The sequence below is a fragment of the Hyperolius riggenbachi genome, chromosome 7, assembly GCF_040937935.1.
Source record: "Hyperolius riggenbachi isolate aHypRig1 chromosome 7, aHypRig1.pri, whole genome shotgun sequence".
Classification (NCBI taxonomy): Eukaryota; Metazoa; Chordata; class Amphibia; order Anura; family Hyperoliidae; genus Hyperolius; species Hyperolius riggenbachi.
This window is the reverse complement of record NC_090652.1, coordinates 246,814,270-246,834,234: the sequence shown is the minus strand read 5'-3', so window position 1 is coordinate 246,834,234 and position 19,965 is coordinate 246,814,270. Positions and strand designations below refer to the sequence as shown.

General features: G+C 43.8%; 2 protein-coding genes across 3 annotated transcripts in view; one reads left to right on the top strand and one right to left on the bottom strand.

Annotated features, from left to right (window-relative positions):
• HOXD3 (homeobox D3) overlaps positions 1-19,965 on the top strand; it is a 328,853-nt gene that overhangs the window by 79,851 nt on the left and 229,037 nt on the right. The window lies entirely within an intron of this gene.
• EVX2 (even-skipped homeobox 2) lies at positions 3,387-7,819 on the bottom strand. Its single transcript, XM_068247014.1, has 3 exons — positions 7,407-7,819; positions 5,860-6,109; positions 3,387-4,089 (listed from the first exon to the last, which is right to left on the bottom strand). The coding sequence occupies exons 1-3, from the start codon at positions 7,817-7,819 to the stop codon at positions 3,481-3,483; spliced, it is 1,272 nt and encodes a 423-aa protein (XP_068103115.1). The 3' UTR covers positions 3,387-3,480.

Here is a 19,965-nt window from a genome sequence, read left to right as displayed (position 1 = left end):
TAATTTGGTTTTTCTATTAGGGCTGGAATAAAGAAAATATAAAAAAGTGTATTAAACAAACCGCAGATTTATTTTCGTGTCAAAAACAATCGGGGGGTTGATGATGGACAGTCTGCAGGCGTTTTATGATGGATCAATCCCCCAGGTTTTTTTTTTCTTTTTTTTGTAAGTGGAAAAGATGATGCTGTTATTTTGGATAGGGGCTTTTGGCCACTGTCTGCTCCTGTTTGCCCTGCCATCTATCTCAATGCCTTGTGTTTTTTAAGGGTTACAACCTCTCGTGCGCTGAAAACACGGTGATATATCACTGATCCAAATGTGCTGTAGCAACCCTATTCCTTTAATAGATACATTTAAGGAGAGGAGGTGGGAACTCATCTTTAAAAAAAAAAAGCACAATGTCCCCATGGGAGCACTCCAGTATATATTTAACTAAACTGCAATTAAAGACAGTATCAGCTTGTATCATTTAGAGTTAATGCAATAATAATAGTTAATTACAGGGCCAGGATGGCTTTGATAGCAGCACTTCTATTCCCTGCAGTTTAGCATCGTTGTAATTAATGCCAGCTCAAGCAGTTGGTAAAGATTTTTTTCTCTTTTTTTGAATATGAGGACATCTTGGTGAAATGGGCTAGTAACAGACTCTTTTGCACACACCATTGACTCTGGCATTTTGTCCTGGAATATTATCGATTTTGCCAGCACTGGTATCCTTCAAGGCGAGACGATGTCGTGCTGTCACCCTTTCTACAAGCTGCATGCTGCCGTGTAGAGCCACCATTACAGCCTATAACCATTTCCAGTAGCTTTTATATAGCTATTTTTGCTGTTTGGTGCTTTTTTTTTATACCTGGTCGACTTTATTTACAAATCTGCCTTCTACAGGACGTCCTAGGGCAACAGTAAGGATTCCAAAAATACCTCCTCAAGCAGCAAAATGAACATCCCACCCAGTCCTCACAGCAGTGGAAATTCCGAATATATTCCCAGAAGCAATAGCAGGAACATCCCAATTCACAGAGCGGTGGAAATTCCTAATATATTCCCTGAAGCAATAGCAAGAACATCCCTATCCGCACAGCGGTGGACCCTGTCATCCCAATAAAAGTATACTAATACATATTCATGTCCACAAAATCCTTCCTTGCCTCTGTAAGTATTACTCGGGTATAAGGAATACTACTTGACTGATTCATCCTGCTTTATAAATGGTCAAAACAGAACAAAACCGTTTCCATTTAAATAATATTTATTTTTTCATCACCAAACACAATAAATAACATAATATACAAAGCTTCTTCTTTTAAGTAATTATTGCACATTTTTTTAAATATTTTACAGTGAATTCAGACAACGGGTTTATTTTAAAACACGAGTTTTGTACAGATCTATTTACACGTAAAGGGAGGTCCAACTGACCCAAACATAAATAGTTCTTTTTTTTTCCTTGTGTGTGTTTGTAAATCTTACAATCGCTTTTGTTGTAATGACGACTGAACCTGTAAACATTATTGCCCCAAAAATATATTATTTACATCCATGATAAGACAACGGATGACAGCCGGAGAAATTGCGAATGTTGCATAACAGTGCCAGACTCCCTCATTCATAAATTATTCCTATAATAGAATTATTATTTGTTTTTTGATTGGCAGATCCTACTTTGACATGATTTTATCGTGGACATGTTGTGATTATTTATTTTCAAGTAAGTCCTACTCTATCGTCTCAGTAGCCTCCACAGCTATAAAGAAATATAAAAATAAAACAGAAATTATATTGAACATGGTTTATTCTTAAAAATACATCTCTTTAACAAGCTGCCTTGGGGGGGGGGGGGGGGGGGGGCGGTTTCCAGTGTATAATATGACTGATGCTGTATTGTGTGTTTAAGAGCTTACGCCTCATGTATTGTGTATATAATGGCCATTATGAGCTATGTGGGTTATATTTTCACTCATATGACCAGAGGCAGACAGGACTCTAGTGATAATACAGCCTAGGCATCACCGTGTACCAGTGTGCACTTACTGAGATATATAGTGCTTTATACAAAATATATTTGCAGAGGCACATATGATGCAGATATATAAATAGACCCGCTTTGGGCCTGGGCAGGCAAGTGCGACTTTCCTCCAACTGCTGCAGCTCTAGAGAAGGCCTCATTATGTGAGGAGTGAAGTGGCTCTGCGGGGAGCATTATGGAAATATGTGTAGCTTTGATTTAATGAGGCTGTTCACACAAGTGGAATATCAACTTTAAGGAGAAAAGTCTGCCCAGGGTGTCCGAGCAACCAAAATGAAAATTGGCAATTTTGATGATAGGGGACTGAGCTTTCTTCAGCGAAATCACTTCAGGTAACAGATCTAAAGCATTAAATAACATACATCCTATGCACCAAGAACAATGTTTTATGTACCAGGCCTCTTATCTGTCTCTCCTAATGACTTCCCTTAGCGGGTTGTTAGTACTTGACAGCAGGTCTCTATGCGGGGAACTTTCCTCCAATTCTACATTCAAAGGAGGTCCATCAGAGAACATGATTGGCAATTTTCGTCATAATCTACACATTATTAGCATCAGAATTGACACGGCAATAACACTGCTAGTTTGTGATGTGTTTCTCAAAGTTCAGGGAACTCCCTGCAGGAACCGGGGTGTGGGAAGGCGAATTTGTGTTACCCAGTGGCAGCCTCTAGCAAGGCAGAAGCGCCTGGATAGCTGCAGATATACAAGGGGATATCATTAATCATGATGCCTAGGCAAAGTTGGAGACAAAAATAATATGGCCCCACTCTAACGCCGTGATACGTGCCCTACCTTAGAATTCAAGTATTTCCCAGATACAAAACAATTAATCAAAGCATTACAGTTTGAGTATATATATATATATATATATATATATATATATATATATATATATATATATATATATATATATATATATATATATATATATATATATATATATATCAGGCCTCCAAAATAAGGCCAACAGTGAACAAAACCAGAGACCGCAGTTAATATTAATATTTCAGATGACTAAAACGTTTTAATTAACAAAAATGAATATTGACAGGTTTTTGATGTGCTGCAACATAATCAGTGGATGTTTGACTTATGAAGGTGAAAGGGGATCAGTTGGAGCTGTGTTCACTTGCAACCATCCAGAGTATACAAGCGGCAGGAACATCTCCTGATCCCCTTTAAATGCCATTATGGACATTTTACTTTCAGAAAATCACCCCCTTTATTCCACTAGGTTTTATCCCCCCAAATGATTTCGGTTCAGATTATTGTTCTCATTTTTTTGCAAGTCGTGGTTGAGTATGGATCTGTAAATGGAATATCTGATTGGGAGCCAGTGCTGAAAACAGAATCCCCCTCTTTAGTCTGTGCTGAGTCCTATATCACAGTCATGCCTGCCAGTACCAGGGCAGACCTGGAGGTTGGGGGGTTGCCTGGGTGCTGCTCAGTTATCTAGTCAGGGGGGTGTCCTCTCTTTGGTCCGGAGGGGTGACCGATGTTTTGCTCAGCACAGCTGCAGAGTAGGGCAGGAAGCTGCTCTCCGACCTCTGGGAGGCCGCGGTACAAGTGAAATCAGAGCCCCTGCTGGCTGAGCTCAGTGCCGACGCCGTCTGGTTGCTATGACAACTGAGGCACGAGCACGGAGTGGAGCCCGGAGCGGAGGCGGCGGCGGCTGCTGCCGCGGCGGCGGCCGCAGCTGCAGCAGTGCTGTTGATGCCGGCGGGGGACTGATACAGACCCGGATGTCTAAAGCTGCAAAGTAGTTCCGGTCTTGAATAGGGGTGTGAAAGGGCGCGGAAAGTGTCCAGTGGGCGGATGGAGGTGGCGAAGGGCGATGCTGCCGCTGCCCCTGATGCTGCCGCCGCCGCTGCAGCTGCGGTCACCCCCATATGGGGGTAATAATGCAGAGGCACGTGAGAGTGGAAGGGGTAAGGAAGGCTCCCGGTGGCCGCAGCGTGGGTCATCATATAGGTGTAGAAACTGGGGTCCGCAGGGTGAGGCCAAGACATGGCCAGGCGCTGCCGCTTATCCTTCATCCGGCGATTCTGGAACCACACCTGTTATCACACAGAGACAGGGAGAGCTGCGTTACATGACAGCAAGATAAATACACCAGATAATGATATACAATGTGGCCATCTGCCATCTGCTTCACCTTCCCTCTGTGTGTGGCTGGCAGCACTGGTCAGCTCCCTTTATTGAAAAACAGCAATCAAAACATCTTCAAGCTGTTTGAAAATCCATCCTAATAGATTGTAAGATGTGTGAGTGAGCTGACACCTTCTCCTGTCTGTAGTGCCGGGGTGTATGGACTGGTGGCCAGTAGGCAGGCAATGGCTTCTCAAAGTATCCAACAAAACAAATCACTCTTCTGATCCATCTTATCTCACTAGTACTTTTCTGGTCTGAACTGCACCCAATTTATGTTTTATTTTTTACTTTATGTTTTCTCTTTTTCGGTAAATTGGTGACAAACACTTTCCCCTTGCTATATACTGTATATACAGTAGACTACATCTGTTTATTTAGGAAGGATTGTATGTCTCATCAATACAGAATAAACAGGTGCTTCATATAGACCCACTAAATTGCTTGTCATTGATCAGTGCCCATTGCCGGTCCATTCTGTACTGAGGGGAGAAATTACGCTGCGTTAAAAGTACGTATTGATATCAAATTACCTTATTGAAAATCTAATTACGATGTAAGGAGAACTCACACCAGGACTTACTCACAACTGAGGAATGTGGATTTTTTAAACATTACATATAAAACTCAATAGAATCCAGAAGGAATGTACTCGGTATATATGATCTACTTTGTACAAACTGACAGAACGAATTCTATATTTCCCAACATATTTTCATTCATAATACACTAGAACTAGCTGATGCAGAAATATAGCTTATAAGAAGTCACTTGTATGGCATAGGGCAGAATAGAAATACAGGGGGGAGATATATGTCTATGAGAAGCAATATTCCAAGCTGCCATTAAATAAAACGTAATATGGGCCTGTGTGTGATGCCGATTCCATGCCTATAGCTCAGCCCCACATAAAAGGAACCCGAGGTGAGAAACATATGGAGTCTGCCATATTTATTTGTAAACAATACCAGTTGCCTGGCTGTCCTGATCTCTCTGGTCAGTGGCGCCTGAATTACACCCGAAACAAGCATGCAGCTAATCTTGTCAGATTTTTCTCAAACCTCAGACCTTCATGCTTGTTTAGGGTCTATGGCTAAAAGTTTTAGAGGCAGGGGATCAGCAGGACAGCCAGGCAATCTGCATTGTTTAAAAGGAAATAAATATGGCAGCCTCCATATCCCTCTCAACTCGGTTTCCCTTTAACAACTCACAGCCCAGCCTTAATTGTGCCCCCCTAATAATGCACGGCAGCCAGTCATTAATGGAAAGGACAATTATATAGAACTTTCTTCGTTCCTGTCACACTTACTTTACACTCTATCGCATGAGTGTCTTGCTACAATTTGTTACGTAGAATCAGAGCAGTGCTGGAATAAGAACACATGTACTGTACAGACTTTTTCCCCCTTGTTCTCTCTGCCTTCCTGTAAAATCTATTTTTAAAGCTGCTTTGCGCAGTAAAAGAATTCATTGGCCTAGCTCTGAAAGTTGCTATGAAGTGTTGCAGGAAAGCCCATGGGGCTGGATATTGTAAAGATGGAGATTTTAAAACTTTGGAACTGCTTACATAAAGCCGCCGTCTGCAGCGTCCGCCTAATTTCATGAATTGTGAACTGGTTCCAGTGATGAGGTGGGACAGACGTGGGGGCAGCCCGGGGGCAGGCGGCTGGGGCTCTTACCTTGATGGTTGTCTCGGGGAGGTTGAGGGCAGCTGCCAGCTCGCATCTCCTGGGCCGGGACACGTAGTTCTCTCTGTAGAATTCCTTCTCCAGCCGGCCTATCTGCTCCCGAGTGAAGGCTGTCCTGTATCGGCGCACCTGGTCGGCAGCTGAGCTGGAGCTCCCCACGGGATTGTTGCCACCGAGGCTGCTCAGTCCAGAACTTGCAGAGGAGCTGGTGGTACTGGCCACTGAACCACTCTCTGCAACCACACAAGCAGCAAAACACACTCGTGTTAGTGACATTAGCTGTGTGCAACCCAACAACCTACTCACATTAATACACATGCATACACTGGCTAATATATGATGCCATCTGATCTGTGCTATTCTTGTAGTTTCCCCCATACATAACACATACATAAATAACACATACATACATGACAATATATAAACAACACATACATAAATGGCAATATATAAACAACACATACATAAATGGCAATATATAAATAACACATAGATAAATGACAAAAAAGCTCCATCTAATGTTGAATCGTGTGGTTATGTGGAGTCCCTTGGAGTGAATCTATATTAGTCTCCTGATAACATTATACCTCCAATATTATATCAGTTTCGTTAAAATAAACAATTTTGATGAATCATTGTAGCTCTAAAACATCGGAAAATATTTTTTTCTTAAATATCTGGATAATCAAGGGGTAAATATAGAATTAAGTATTTAGGGAAGTCTTGATACTGCTATTTGCCTGCCTCTCAGGGTCCCTGACAAGCGGGCTTGGCTGTCACTAGCAAGTCACACGCCACTTTCTGCTAACTGCCTTTGTATTGGGGGGCGAACAACAAAACTGCAACATAATATTAATATCAGGCAGTTACAGAATAGACACAATCTAAATAACCACGTTGGAGGAATTGGAGAAAAAAACCCCTAAAAACTCTCTATAGGAATAATGTTAATATGTCGTCAAATAAAAATACAATGTGGAATATTTGAAAATATTATTTTTATGATGGCGATTTGTTATTGTTTATAATTCAAAATCATGACAGAATATGTCAAATTAACAGGCAAGCATGCATTTTCTATCTTGGTGTTTTGTAAAAACAACAACAAATAAACAAACACTTCGAATAAAGAAATAATTATTTGTGGTTAATTCCTTTTCTGGAGACTGTGTTTTATTCCATGTTCCTCATACCGTGTGGTTGATTTATGTTACTACAATACTGAAAAGTTGAAAATAAATCCCTGCAGTGTCCAAATTTAGAAAAAAAAATCGCAGTATTTCTAATATTTTCTCGTTATTTTGAATGTGATCATTTTTGTAGCATGCCATTTTTGTTTGCATCTTCTTTCTTGTCGCCCTACAAATAATGTTTAAGCATGCACGAGTTGTGTGTGGTTTCCTAAAATGCTGTTCACATGCATCTCATAAAAAATGAATTAAATACATAACGCTAGATGTGGAGTGGATGAGCTGTGCTCATAGCGTCCCTGTGGCTGTAGCAACCCCAGGCAGACAGGAGGAGAGAAGGCTATCCTACCTTTGCTGAGGCTGTCCTTCAGTTGGTTGCTGTTGGGGGAGCGCAGGGCTGAGCACCCCACTTCCACATCACTGCTCATATCTGCCTCCGACCCAACTTCTGAGTACTGGTGGCTTATCTTCTTCAGCCTGTCCGAGCCGGAGATGTCCGAGACGTTCTCACCGTTGGGGTGGGAGATGCTGAACAAAGCGTCTATTTCAAATTTGCCTTTGCCGGGCAGCTCTCCGATAGATCCATGCATGGAGGAGGAAGTTAGCCTGGGACTCAAGCGGCCAGTGTGATGAGCATTTTCCAAGGCCTCCAACACTGCATTCCCAGCTGAGTCGGTTAAATTAGAAAGCCTTTTGCCTGTGGTTGGGCTGTGTAGACCTCTTTCCATGAGAATCATCTCTTTTCTTATCCTTTCCATCATCTCAGCTTTGTGAAGAGAGAGAGAGAGAGAGAGAGAGAGAGAGAGTGAGAAAAAAAGTCTAAGTAAAAGGGCTGGTGCTGTAGTAATGATGATGTGCCTGCAGCAGGGGCCAATTCAAATTCAGCCTGGCAGTGTCTCTAAATATTATCTTCTTTTTTAGCCTTGCGTAAAAATTGTGGGATGCCAAAGCGATGGAATGACTGGTCAAAATGACCCATACATCCTTCCCAGCCAGAAATGTCATTCATCAAAAACTAGGGGCTCGTCATTAAGGTATGAATGACGCTGTTTGAATAATCATTTATTGTAACAGTTTTATAAGCAAATAAATACAGGCTCCTGTCACTTGGCAGCGAAGGCGGGTTCTGAGCAGACAAATATATCCAGGTAGAGAGAGAGACAAGGAAGGAACTGTTGTTACGCTCTTGATCAGATCTTGCTTCAATTGCTGTGGGGTTTGGCCTCTGGGGTGAAATTGACAGTCTGATTAATAAAACCAGCCTAGCTACATTTCCCTTTCATTTAGGGGCATCATTATGCTCTGATTTTTGTTTTGTGGGCTTTAGAGCCTAATGATGTTGGCTTCCCTTTTCTATTTTTTTCTCCTTGATTAGTAAATTGGATTTTTTTAAACTGGAGGGTAAAAAAAGTTACATGTATGCGTATAAGAATACAGAACAACCATTATGTTTATATGGTGGTCGAGAACACATATTCCTGGCATTTTTTTATATTTAGTTTTTTTTATTAAAAAAAAAATAATTCTTGCATATTTTTTTTTCGAATAACTGTGCCTGATTTCTTAAATCATTTCAGCATATTTATTTATATTTAGACACACAAACATTTCACATCAACCTATGCATTTCTATATTTTCAACCCTCTATGAATACATCACTGATGGTAACATAATGCATTGTTTACATGAAAACCTGGTGATTTAAGTACTGGAACATTCACCCCAGCGTGGTTATGTGCGGTGATTACGTACAAATTATGTAGGTTTTCATACTAAATATACTCCCAGTTCTGTTTCAACTTTAATTAAATGACATTTAAATGATGTTTTTTTCTAATGTCCCTTTTGCTGATATAACGCATCAGAAAGCGTTATCAGAGATGCAGAGGTAATCTGGCGGCAGTTAAATAGAGGCTGCATCACAAGACTCAGAAAATACAACCCTCGTCGTTGGAAATTATGGAGAAGTGAGATTATTGTTGTTAAAGTGGCCACTTGAGTCACATTCAATTTCCAGTGGCTGATGACTTCAAAGGAAGACACAATTATCTTATCCCTGTCGTTTGGCGCCCCCATCCGTTAGAGTCTGAACATTGCTTTTCAGGTTTCAGCCGTGACCCGGAGCTAGGGAGTGCAATCTGCTGTCACATCAGCGTATTATAGGTCTACTTTTGGGAAATGCACGAGGGAGAGCTAGTAGTCTGCTAGCACTATGCAGCTCACTACACTTGTCCGCTGGAGTATGGAGTAAACTTGGAATAGTTGGCAACAAGCACCAATAAAGTTGTTGCAGGTTTTATCAGTCCAGTTTTTATCGATTTTTCTATCCAGCCAGGGTTACATAGTTTCATTTTTGTGAATAATGGAATGTGCAGGTTTAAATTGTTAATGTACTCACATGTTAAGCCTCATCTACATGGTACAATTTCCCATCAGATCGGATCTGTTAGACGGATGTATTAGATAATTTCCAGCTGGTCCAATCGGATTGCGTTAGATTTTGCAATAGATTTTGGGTACTTATCAAAGCAAAATCTATTGCAAAATTGATCTGAAACAATTTGGATGTCTACACACAATGCAATTTCTTATTAGATCCATCTAATAGATCTGTCTATTAGATCTATTTGATGGATTGTACCAGATTGTACCGAAAATTGTACCGTGTAGATAAGGGTTTAAAGCCTCATCTACACGGTACAATTTTCCATCAGATAGACAGATCTATTGGACAGATCTAATTAGAAATTGCATCATGTGTAGACGTCCAAATTGTTTCAAATCAATTTTGCAATAGATTTTGCTTTGATAAGTACCCAAAATCTGTTGCAAAATTTAACACAATCTGATTGGATCAGTTGGAAATTATCTAATAGATCCGTATAATAGATCCGAACTGACGGAAAATTGTACTGTGTAGATGAGGCTTAAAGAGAACCCGAGGTGTGTTTAAAGAATATTATCTGCATACAGAGGTTGGATCTGCCTATACAGCCCAGCCTCTGTTGCTATCCCAAACCCCATTAAGGTCCCCCTGCACTCTGCAATCCCTCATAAATCACAGCCGTGCTGTGAGGCTGTGTTTACATCTGTAGTGTCAGTCTCAGATGCTCCCCGCCTCCTGCATAGCTCCGGTCCCTGCCCCCGTCCCTTCCCTCCAATCAGCAGGGAGGGAAGGGATGCAGGCGGGGACTGGAGTTCTGCAGGAGGCGGGGAGAGCAGCAGACTGACACTATAGAGATAAACACAGCCAGCTCTGACAAGCTGTTTGTCAGCAGTGTGGCTGTGATTTATGAGGGATTGCAGAGTGCAGGGGGACCTTAGGGGGGTTTGGGATAGCAACAGAGGCTGGGCTGTATAGGCAGATCCAGCCTTTGTATGCAGATAATATTCTTCAAACCCACCTCGGGTTCTCTTTAAGTGTGGATTAAAAGTTGCACTAGGTTATGTACACAGTGGTGCGCTGCAGTGCAGTATAATGGCTGCTCTGTAACGTGGCTTGCCACTCTGCAATGCACCACCTATGCAATGTTCACAGTGTGGCAGGCGTGTTTCGGTATGATACTGTGTGGCATCATAACGCACTGCATGCAAAACACATGCGTTAGCAGTAAGTCTAGGTTCACAGAGTTGCGTTGCATTCCCTGTAACAGCAGGAACACAACAGAGCAAGGAAAGTGGCACTGCACATTATCCATACAGTGAAGCAGTCAATGAAAAGTATGCTTCACTGCACTGTTAGCGCAGGTGTAATGCAGTAAACGCACTCGATGCAGTGTGTTGTGATACTGCATGCCATCAGTCCGCATCGCAACAGTGCAGTGCATGATTGAGCAGCTTAGGCCTCGTTCACATTACAAACGCGGACGGGCGCGCACGCGGAACGCAACGCGTACAAACGCACGCCATCCGCGTTTGTATGCGTTGCGTGGCTGATCCCATCACTGAAAAGTGAATGGGACAGCCACCCGTTTTGGCAAAAAATGCGTGCAGCATGCGTTCCCGGACCGCATAGGTCCGGAACGCATGCAGTGTGAACATCAGACATTGCACTCTATGCAATGTCTGATGTCGTGCGTGTCGGCCACCTGCACGCGTTTCCAAAACCCGACTGGAAACGCGTGCAGTGTGAACGGGGCCTTATGATGGGATGGGTAAGGAGGGGAACATTTCACTCACCTCTTGTCATCACTGCATCATTAAAGGACCACTGTCATGGAAAATTGTAAAACTTAAAGAGACTCTGAAGTCTCGTAAAAAATCATGTTTTTAATTAAAAAATGTGTTTAACATCTTTGCCCTACCTAAACTGCCGCATCCCCGTCGCTGTACACTAACTAAATCCCCCCAAACTCCTCGGGGGGGGGGGGGGGGGGCAATCTGGGCAGCGCTTCCGTGAAAGGCAGAGCTATGAGCCGCAGCTCTGCCTCTCAGCGCGTCTGTCAGCCCGGATCGCCGCCTCTTCCCCGCCCCTCTCAGTCTTCTTTCACTGCGAGGGGTGGGGGAGAGGCGGAGATCCGACGCTGATAATGGCGAATGGAAGCTGTGCTGCGGCTGAAAGCTCTGCCTCCAACAGCAGCAAAATCCACGACCAAGAAAGTCGTGGATTTTGCGAGGGAGAGGGAGGGGGGAGTTAGGGGGGATTTAGATAGATTTCAGCGGCGGGGATGCGGCGGTTTAGGTAGGGCAAAGATGTTAAACACATTTTTTAATTAAAAACATGATTTTTGGGAGACTTTAGTGTCTCTTTAAAATACATGTATTCACATCCAAATAAGAAGTAGGTTGCTTCTAGAGTAAATTGAGACCTAAATTACTATTCTCTTATGTTTCAGTTACTTACAGTAGGTAGTAGAAATCTGACAGAAGTGACAGGTGTGACTAGTCCATCTCTTCATGGGGATTCTCAGCATAGGCTGTATTCTTTAAAAAAAAAAACACTCTCTAAAAAGTATATAAGAGAGGGGAGAACCGAGAGCCCAATATAGTGTAGTAAGTCAAGGCAAAAATGGTATAATAAAGAGTAATGTATATACTCACAAACCAGGGTTACCTCCAGGCAACCACTGTATAAGCAGGTGAGGAGATTGGCCTGTCCTCACTCAGGACTAAGAAGTCGCTCTCTGTAGAGGTGAAGAAGAAAAAGGGGTATCCTCCTTCATCAAGGGTGGATATATAATGTAGTATGAGACTGAACAGAGGCGCCAAAAGTATAAAAACAGTATTTAAAATATTAAAAATTGCTTAGGAGGCAGTGGTGGACTTACCTCCCTCAAGCAGACACAGGAAACTGTGTATTTCAACAAAAAGTTAATTTATTGGTACACTCCAGGGTATTGCTTACAACGCGTTTCGCAGGTCTATACCCGCTTCTTCAGGCAGTAGACACTGATAGGGACAAAAGGCACGCATTTGGTATGTGATTTAGACACAACATAATAAACATGCAATCAAATTCTTTGTTTGGCTATATGTATTTTGGGGGGAAGGTAACTATTTGTGAAAGGGAATGAGGGGAGCCGCTGGGTGAAGATAGATTTATTTGGCATAGGAAAATTGTGTAAAATATGATACATTATAAGTATGTGCAACGTATATTATGGACCTGTATAGGAAGATGGGAGGAGCTTAGAGGGAGGATGTGGAGTGGAGAGGTTGAATAAATAAAGGGATGTTATGAGTAGTGGAGAGAAGAGTGTGGCATATAGTGCTAAGGGGAGGATCATGTGAAGTGTACAAATTGTATGGAAGATAATTGGGTGGGTATGGACATTATAAATGTATACAATGCTAAGTGGGTAGGTTAGATGTAGAATGATTTGGTGGGTATTTGTATAAAAAGTATTTATACAAAGATGCTGACCAGCCTCTCTGCCCTCTGCACACTTTTTTGTCAGTTGGATGGTGCAACTAACATTCACTAAGTGCTTTTGAAAATATATAAAACCCTGAGAATCACCCATGAGGAGATGAGCTAGTCCAAAACCTGTCTGTCCTATCAGATTTCTACTACTTACTGCAAATGACAGCAACATAAGAGAAAAGTAATTTATGGCTCATTTTGCTCTGGAATAAGCGTGCTTCTTTTGATGTTTTTAAATCTATTTAAAATTTTGAGATTTTCGCAATAGTGGTCCTATAAGAGATCTCATGGGTCAATTATACACACACTAGAGTTGGAGATCTTTTTGGGCCACGTTCAGTCTAGCTTGTGTAGGAAGCTTTATTAAGGGCACTGTCACACTAAAGGTGCGTACACACATGCGACTATAGTCGTTTGTAACGATCGTTCCCCGATCTTTACCAACGACGATCGTTACAAAAAACGAACCAACGACTATTAAGGCAAACGACGAACGAGGCAAATCGCTACAAAACAAAGTTCTGTCTTGGCGGATTTTTACCACCGACGATCGTTAGCAAAAGTGGTACATCGTTGGAAACGATCGTTCGTACCAGGCTGGACATGCGTATTTCACTTTTTCTCCAAGGAACTTTACAATTTTATGCGCAGGCGCATTAATTGCTTTTACGTGGTGTAACGTTCGTTCTAACGATGTGATCGTTACACACTTTTTACAACTAACTTTACTTCGGTCGTTCTTTCGTCAATTAAAAGTTCGTTCGTCGTCCTCAACGAACGATCGTTGTCGCATGTGTGTACGTAGCATAAGGCTAGGTTCACACGGGGAGTGGCGCTCTCTTTACAGAACTGGAATGCAACACAAAGGAGGGGGAAAAAGTTGCATTGCATGTTAGGTGCACGATATGATGCATCCAGTGAAGCATACAGTCAACCAAAAATATGCTTAAAGCGGAATATAACCCTGCATTTCAACTTTGCTCTAAAACATTATTTACAGCATATTATATGCAAACAGCATTTTTTTTTACTAGACCAGCATTGGAAGGGTTAAACACAGAGGTTTAAAGTTCCGTGGAGAGATATGCAGAAGTTCATTTAGATACATTTAACTAAATAGAATGTAACAAGTGATAAATGTTACACACTCTCTGGCTGTCCTCCAGCTCCTTCTCAGTCAGAGAGATGAGTCACATGCCACACTTAGATACATTTATGTAAACAAAATGTATCTATGTAAGCTTCGGATGCGTCTGCAGTTCTGTCCAGGAACTTTAAAGCTCTGTGTAACCCTTCCAATGCTGGTCTAGTAAAAAAAAAATGCTGGTTGCATATAATATACTGTAAATAATGTTTTAGAGCAAAGTTGAAATGCAGGGTTATATTCCGCTTTAAGTACAACTATAAAAGCACATTGTCTGATTCCGCACAGCATGCCTCGTGTTAATCCACCACACCACACCGCTAATGCGCTGATGTGAATGATTGCAAACTCTGTCAAAAGTGTTTGGGTCTTTTAAATCAAAAAATGAACATTACACCATTACATTTTCATTATAATTTACCAGAAAAAAATCCGCCACTTCTGATTTACTTTTATAGCAAAAAAGGTCAATTTTATGTCAATACTATCAGATTTCTTGAACGATTAACAAAAAAAATCTTTTGATTTTTCTGTATAACCAATAGTTTCTATCGAATTGCAGTAAAGCTGGATCATTTTATTATATTGCGTGTGGCCTCTAGACTAGGTTCACAGTGGGGTATTGCGGTGCGGCATAATGGCCACATTGTAACGCAATGTTCACAGTGCGGCTGTTGCGTCAGTCGGATTTCAGTACCCCAATGCATTGCATGCAGTATTTTTACAGCATAACACCTTAGTTAACACTACAGTGAAGAATACTTTTCATTAACTTGCCATTAACAGTGTGCTTCACTGTATTTGACACAACGCATGGATAATGTGCAGTGCTGCTTTCCCATTCCATTGCATTCTCGCTGTTATAGGGAACACAACGCAACTTTCACTGCAAAACTTATTCACCAGCAGTGTGCAGCACAGCAACTATATCAGTGGTCCTCAAACTAAGGCCCGTGGGCCGAATGCGGCCCCCTGAGGCTTTTGTACCGCCCCCCCACACACACACACACAAAATGTATTATAGATGTGGTCAGCTACATCTTTAAGTATTGGTGGTCTGTATATAGAATGAAGCAAGAAAGCAGTAATTCGCTGGTTTCCAATCAAATTCCACATCAGGTCAGGTGACACTGTTGTCCAATTGGACTGCAGGTTGTCACCTGGGTATGCTTTACTGTTTGTTGCACAAAAACTTCTACATCATTTTATGTATACTCCGCCCCTCCAGCAGTCTGAAGTATGTTGAGCCGGCCCCTGACTCAAAACGTTTGGGGACCCCTGAACTATATATTGTGATTTGTGGTCTTTGGAAAACATAATTGTCACCTAAGTTAAGTGACATTCAGTTCACCAAACCACCTGAGGGTCCACTAGTGTTAGGTTTGCAGTATTTTCCTCTATAAAGACAAAAGACAAAAAAAAAAAAACATTCACTCACCTGATGTTATCACTAAAGCTCTTTGCGGTTGTTTGTGGTGAGGCAAACATGGCGTTTCATCCGTCAGTGTGAACCGTGCCTAACCCTTACACTACCTGATCGATGTGTCCACACGCACAACGTTTTAAAACACTTTATTCCACAAATTTAGATATGTAATTTTATTTCTGCTCAATAGACATTAAAACTCGACTCTGCACAAAATAGGTATTTTTTTTGTGGACATTTTTCCATTGACCCCTCTCCGGCATGCCACTGTCCAGGTGTTTGGACCCTTTAACTACTTAAACTACTTAAAGACTGCCCAGCGCCAATGGGCATGGTTGCGGCGGCAGCCCCAGGACTGCCTAACGGCAATTGACGTCAAGTCCTGTGGCTGGGATTTGCAGGCGGTCGCGCACAAGCTGCGTAAGCATCTCCTGCTCGGGGAACTCAAAGCTCTGCCCCGACTTTAGTCTCCGAGCAGCGACTGCCGCTCTGGAGACTGATAGACGGCGTGATCAGCGCTACGATCAGCAACATCGCTGTACTGGGGATAGCCGTGTGACACGGCTGTCCCCCTGGGGGACAAGAGAGCACTCGGCTCTCACAGGCAGAAGCCTATGACAGCCGAACGCCGTGATTGGCCGGCTGGGGGGGAGGGAGGGGATTAAGAAGAAAACAAAAAAAGAGAACTAGTAAAACAAATTACAAAAACAACAACATAAATATTTATTTAAAAAAAAAATAAACACAAGAGGGGCGTTCAGACCCCACCAACAGAGAGCTCTGTTGGTGGGGATAAAAGGGGGGGGGGGAATCACTTATGTGCTGTGTTGTGCGGTCCTGTAGCTTGGCCTTAAAGCTGCAGTAGCCAATTAAGTAAAAAACAGCCTGGTCTTTAGGGGGGTTTACCACTGTGGTCCTCAAGTGGTTAAACAGGTTTTAAATTAGTTTTGTGGCCAGAATAGGTTTTAGCAATCGCCTGCCCATTGAAGTCTATGGCGGTCCACCGGTTCGCGAACAGATGCGGAAATGTTTGTGGACTGTTCGCGAACACATTTACAGAAAGCTTATTCATCACTACCCACCACCTGAATAATACAAATAAATCATTTCTGAGCAGGAAAACACATTGAAATACCTTTATTTATGGCCATTACTATCGCTGTTATGTTTTTTCTGCAGAGCTAATCACAACTTCTGTGTTTGAGGGCTATCAGTTTTTTCGAAGGCAAAACTTAATTTGCTAATCTCAAATTTTGCTTCCTGGGTGGGGCTTATGCATGGCTTTGGTCATAAGACATCTAGTATATGAGGGGGCAGGGGCGTAGCAATAGGGGGTTGCAGAGGTTGTATCACATCGGGGCCCCAAAGCGCCCTCCCTCAACTACAGTATTAGCTCTCTATTGGGCCTGTGCTCATAATAATCACTTCTATAGATACTTTGAATAGTGGTAATCATTAACTAGCTGTTCCCCATCCCCATTGTAAAACTTGCATCGGGGCTCACAGCTCCTTAGCTACGCCACTGTGAGGGGGTATGGGATGGTACAACTGCCGAGGTTCTGGCATGTGAGAGACCACAGCCCAATGGTGCAGTATTGTTAGACAAAGTGGATGTAGAGCAGTAAATTATACTCATAAGGGTGGGTTCAGGGGCGTAACAATAGGCCCTGCAGCGCCTGCGCCCGCGGGGGGGCCCGGCCCCCCCCGGGGCCCGCTCGGGGCCATTTTTTGGGGGCTGGAGGGGTGGCAGCATGAGGGGAAAGCCTTGCCCACAGTCGGCGGGGAGAGGGGAAGTTCCCCCCTCTCCCTCACCTCGGGGCTCTCCCCTCTGCGCCCCCCTCCAGCTAGTGAATGTGTGTGGGCAGCGGGCAGCAGCGGCGGCGGGATACATACCTTCTTCCTTGCGTTCCATCGCCGCCTTCTAGAGCGTAGCGGCTGACGTCACTTCCGCTTCCGGAAGTGACGTCAGCCGCTAGAGCGAGAAGGCGGCGATGGAACGCAAGGAAGAAGGTATGTATCCCGCCGCCGCTGCTGCCCGCTGCCCACACACATTCACTAGCTGGAGGGGGGCGCAGAGGGGAGAGCCCCGAGGTGAGGGAGAGGGGGGAACTTCCCCTCTCCCCGCCGACTGTGGGCAAGGCTTTCCCCTCATGCTGCCACCCCTCCAGCCCCCAAAAAATGGCCAGAGCGGGCCCCGGGGGGGGGGGGGGGGCCCGCTCTGAAATTCTGCAGGGGGATTTTCAGGTGTCTGCTGCCCACATTACGATTTTCAGGTGTCTGCTGCCCACATTGTGATTTTCAGGTGTCTGCTGCCCACATTACGATTTTCAGGTGTCTGCTGCCCACATTACGATTTTCAGGTGACTGCTGCCCACATTAGGATTTTCTGGTGTCTGCTGCCCACATTACGATTTTTAGGTGTCTGCTGCCCACATTACGATTTTCAGGTGTCTGCTGCCCACATTACGATTTTCAGGTGTCTGCTGCCCACATTGTGATTTTCTGGTGTCTGCTGCCCACATTACGATTTTCAGGTGTCTGCTGCCCACATTACGATTTTCAGGTGTCTGCTGCCCACATTGTGATTTTCAGGTGTCTGCTGCCCACATTACGATTTTCAGGTGTCTGCTGCCCACATTGCGATTTTCTGGTGTCTGCTGCCCACATTAGGATTTTCTGGTGTCTGCTGCCCACATTACGATTTTCTGGTCACTGCTGCCCACATTGCGATTTTCTGGTGACTGCTGCCCACATTAGGATTTTCTGGTGTCTGCTGCCCACATTACGATTTTCTGGTCACTGCTGCCCACATTGCGATTTTCTGGTGTCTGCTGCCCACATTAGGATTTTCAGGTGTCTGCTGCCCACATTACGATTTTCAGGTGTCTGCTGCCCACATTGCGATTTTCAGGTGTCTGCTGCCCACGTTGCGATTTTCAGGTGTCTGCTGCCCACCTTACGATTTTCAGGTGCCTGCTGCCCACATTACGATTTTCAGGTGTCTGCTGCCCACATTACGATTTTCAGGTGTCTGCTGCCCACATTACGATTTTCAGGTGTCTGCTGCCCACATTAGGATTTTCTGGTGTCTGCTGCCCACATTACTATTTTCTGGTCACTGCTGCCCACATTGCGATTTTCTGGTGACTGCTGCCCACATTAGGATTTTCTGGTGTCTGCTGCCCACATTACGATTTTCTGGTCACTGCTGCCCACATTGCGATTTTCTGGTGTCTGCTGCCCACATTACGATTTTCAGGTGTCTGCTGCCCACATTACGATTTTCAGGTGTCTGCTGCCCACATTGCGATTTTCAGGTGTCTGCTGCCCACATTGCGATTTTCAGGTGTCTGCTGCCCACATTACGATTTTCAGGTGCCTGCTGCCCACATTACGATTTTCAGGTGTCTGCTGCCCACATTACGATTTTCAGGTGTCTGCTGCCCATATTACGATTTTCTGGTGTCTGCTGCCCACATTACGATTTTCAGGTGTCTGCTGCCCACATTGCGATTTTCTGGTGTCTGCTGCCCACATTACGATTTTCTGGTGTATGCTGCCCACATTAGGATTTTCTGGTGACTGCTGCCCACATTGCGATTTTCTGGTGACTGTTGCCCACATTGCGATTTTCTGGTGACTGTTGCCCACATTGCGATTTTCTGGTGACTGCTGCCCACATTGCGATTTTCTGGTGACTGCTGCCCACATAAGGATTTTCTGGTGACTGCTGCCCACATAAGGATTTTCTGGTGACTGCTGCCCACATTAGGATTTTCTGGTGTGTGCTGCCCACATTATGATATTCTGGTGACTGACTGCTGCCCACATGAGGATTTTCTGGTGACTGCTGCCCACATTACGATATTCTGGTGACTGCTGCCCACATTAGGATTTTCTGGTGTCTGCTGCCCACATTACGATTTTCAGGTGTCTGCTGCCCACATTACGATTTTCAGGTGTCTGCTGCCCACATTATGATTTTCAGGTGTCTGCTGCCCACATTGTGATTTTCTGGTGTCTGCTGCCCACATTACGATTTTCAGGTGTCTGCTGCCCACATTACGATTTTCAGGTGTCTGCTGCCCACATTGTGATTTTCAGGTGTCTGCTGCCCACATTACGATTTTCAGGTGTCTGCTGCCCACTTTGCGATTTTCTGGTGTCTGCTGCCCACATTAGGATTTTCTGGTGTCTGCTGCCCACATTACGATTTTCTGGTCACTGCTGCCCACATTGCGATTTTCTGGTGACTGCTGCCCACATTAGGATTTTCTGGTGTCTGCTGCCCACATTATGATTTTCTGGTCACTGCTGCCCACATTGCGATTTTCTGGTGTCTGCTGCCCACATTACGATTTTCAGGTGTCTGCTGCCCACATTACGATTTTCAGGTGTCTGCTGCCCACATTACGATTTTCAGGTGTCTGCTGCCCACATTAGGATTTTCTGGTGTCTGCTGCCCACATTACT

What these genes read in the sequence shown, in the direction of transcription:
- EVX2 (XM_068247014.1), bottom strand. Translation starts at nt 7,819, where the DNA reads ATGATGGAAAGGATAAGAAAAGAGATGATTCTCATGGAAAGAGGTCTA. An exon ending in AAGGACAGCCTCAGCAAAGG is followed by an intron (nt 6,110 to 7,406) that starts TAGGATAGCCTT and finishes TGCTGCTTGTGT; the next exon opens with GGTTGCAGAGAGTGGTTCAG. An exon ending in TCCCCGAGACAACCATCAAG is followed by an intron (nt 4,090 to 5,859) that starts GTAAGAGCCCCA and finishes GTGTGATAACAG; the next exon opens with GTGTGGTTCCAGAATCGCCG.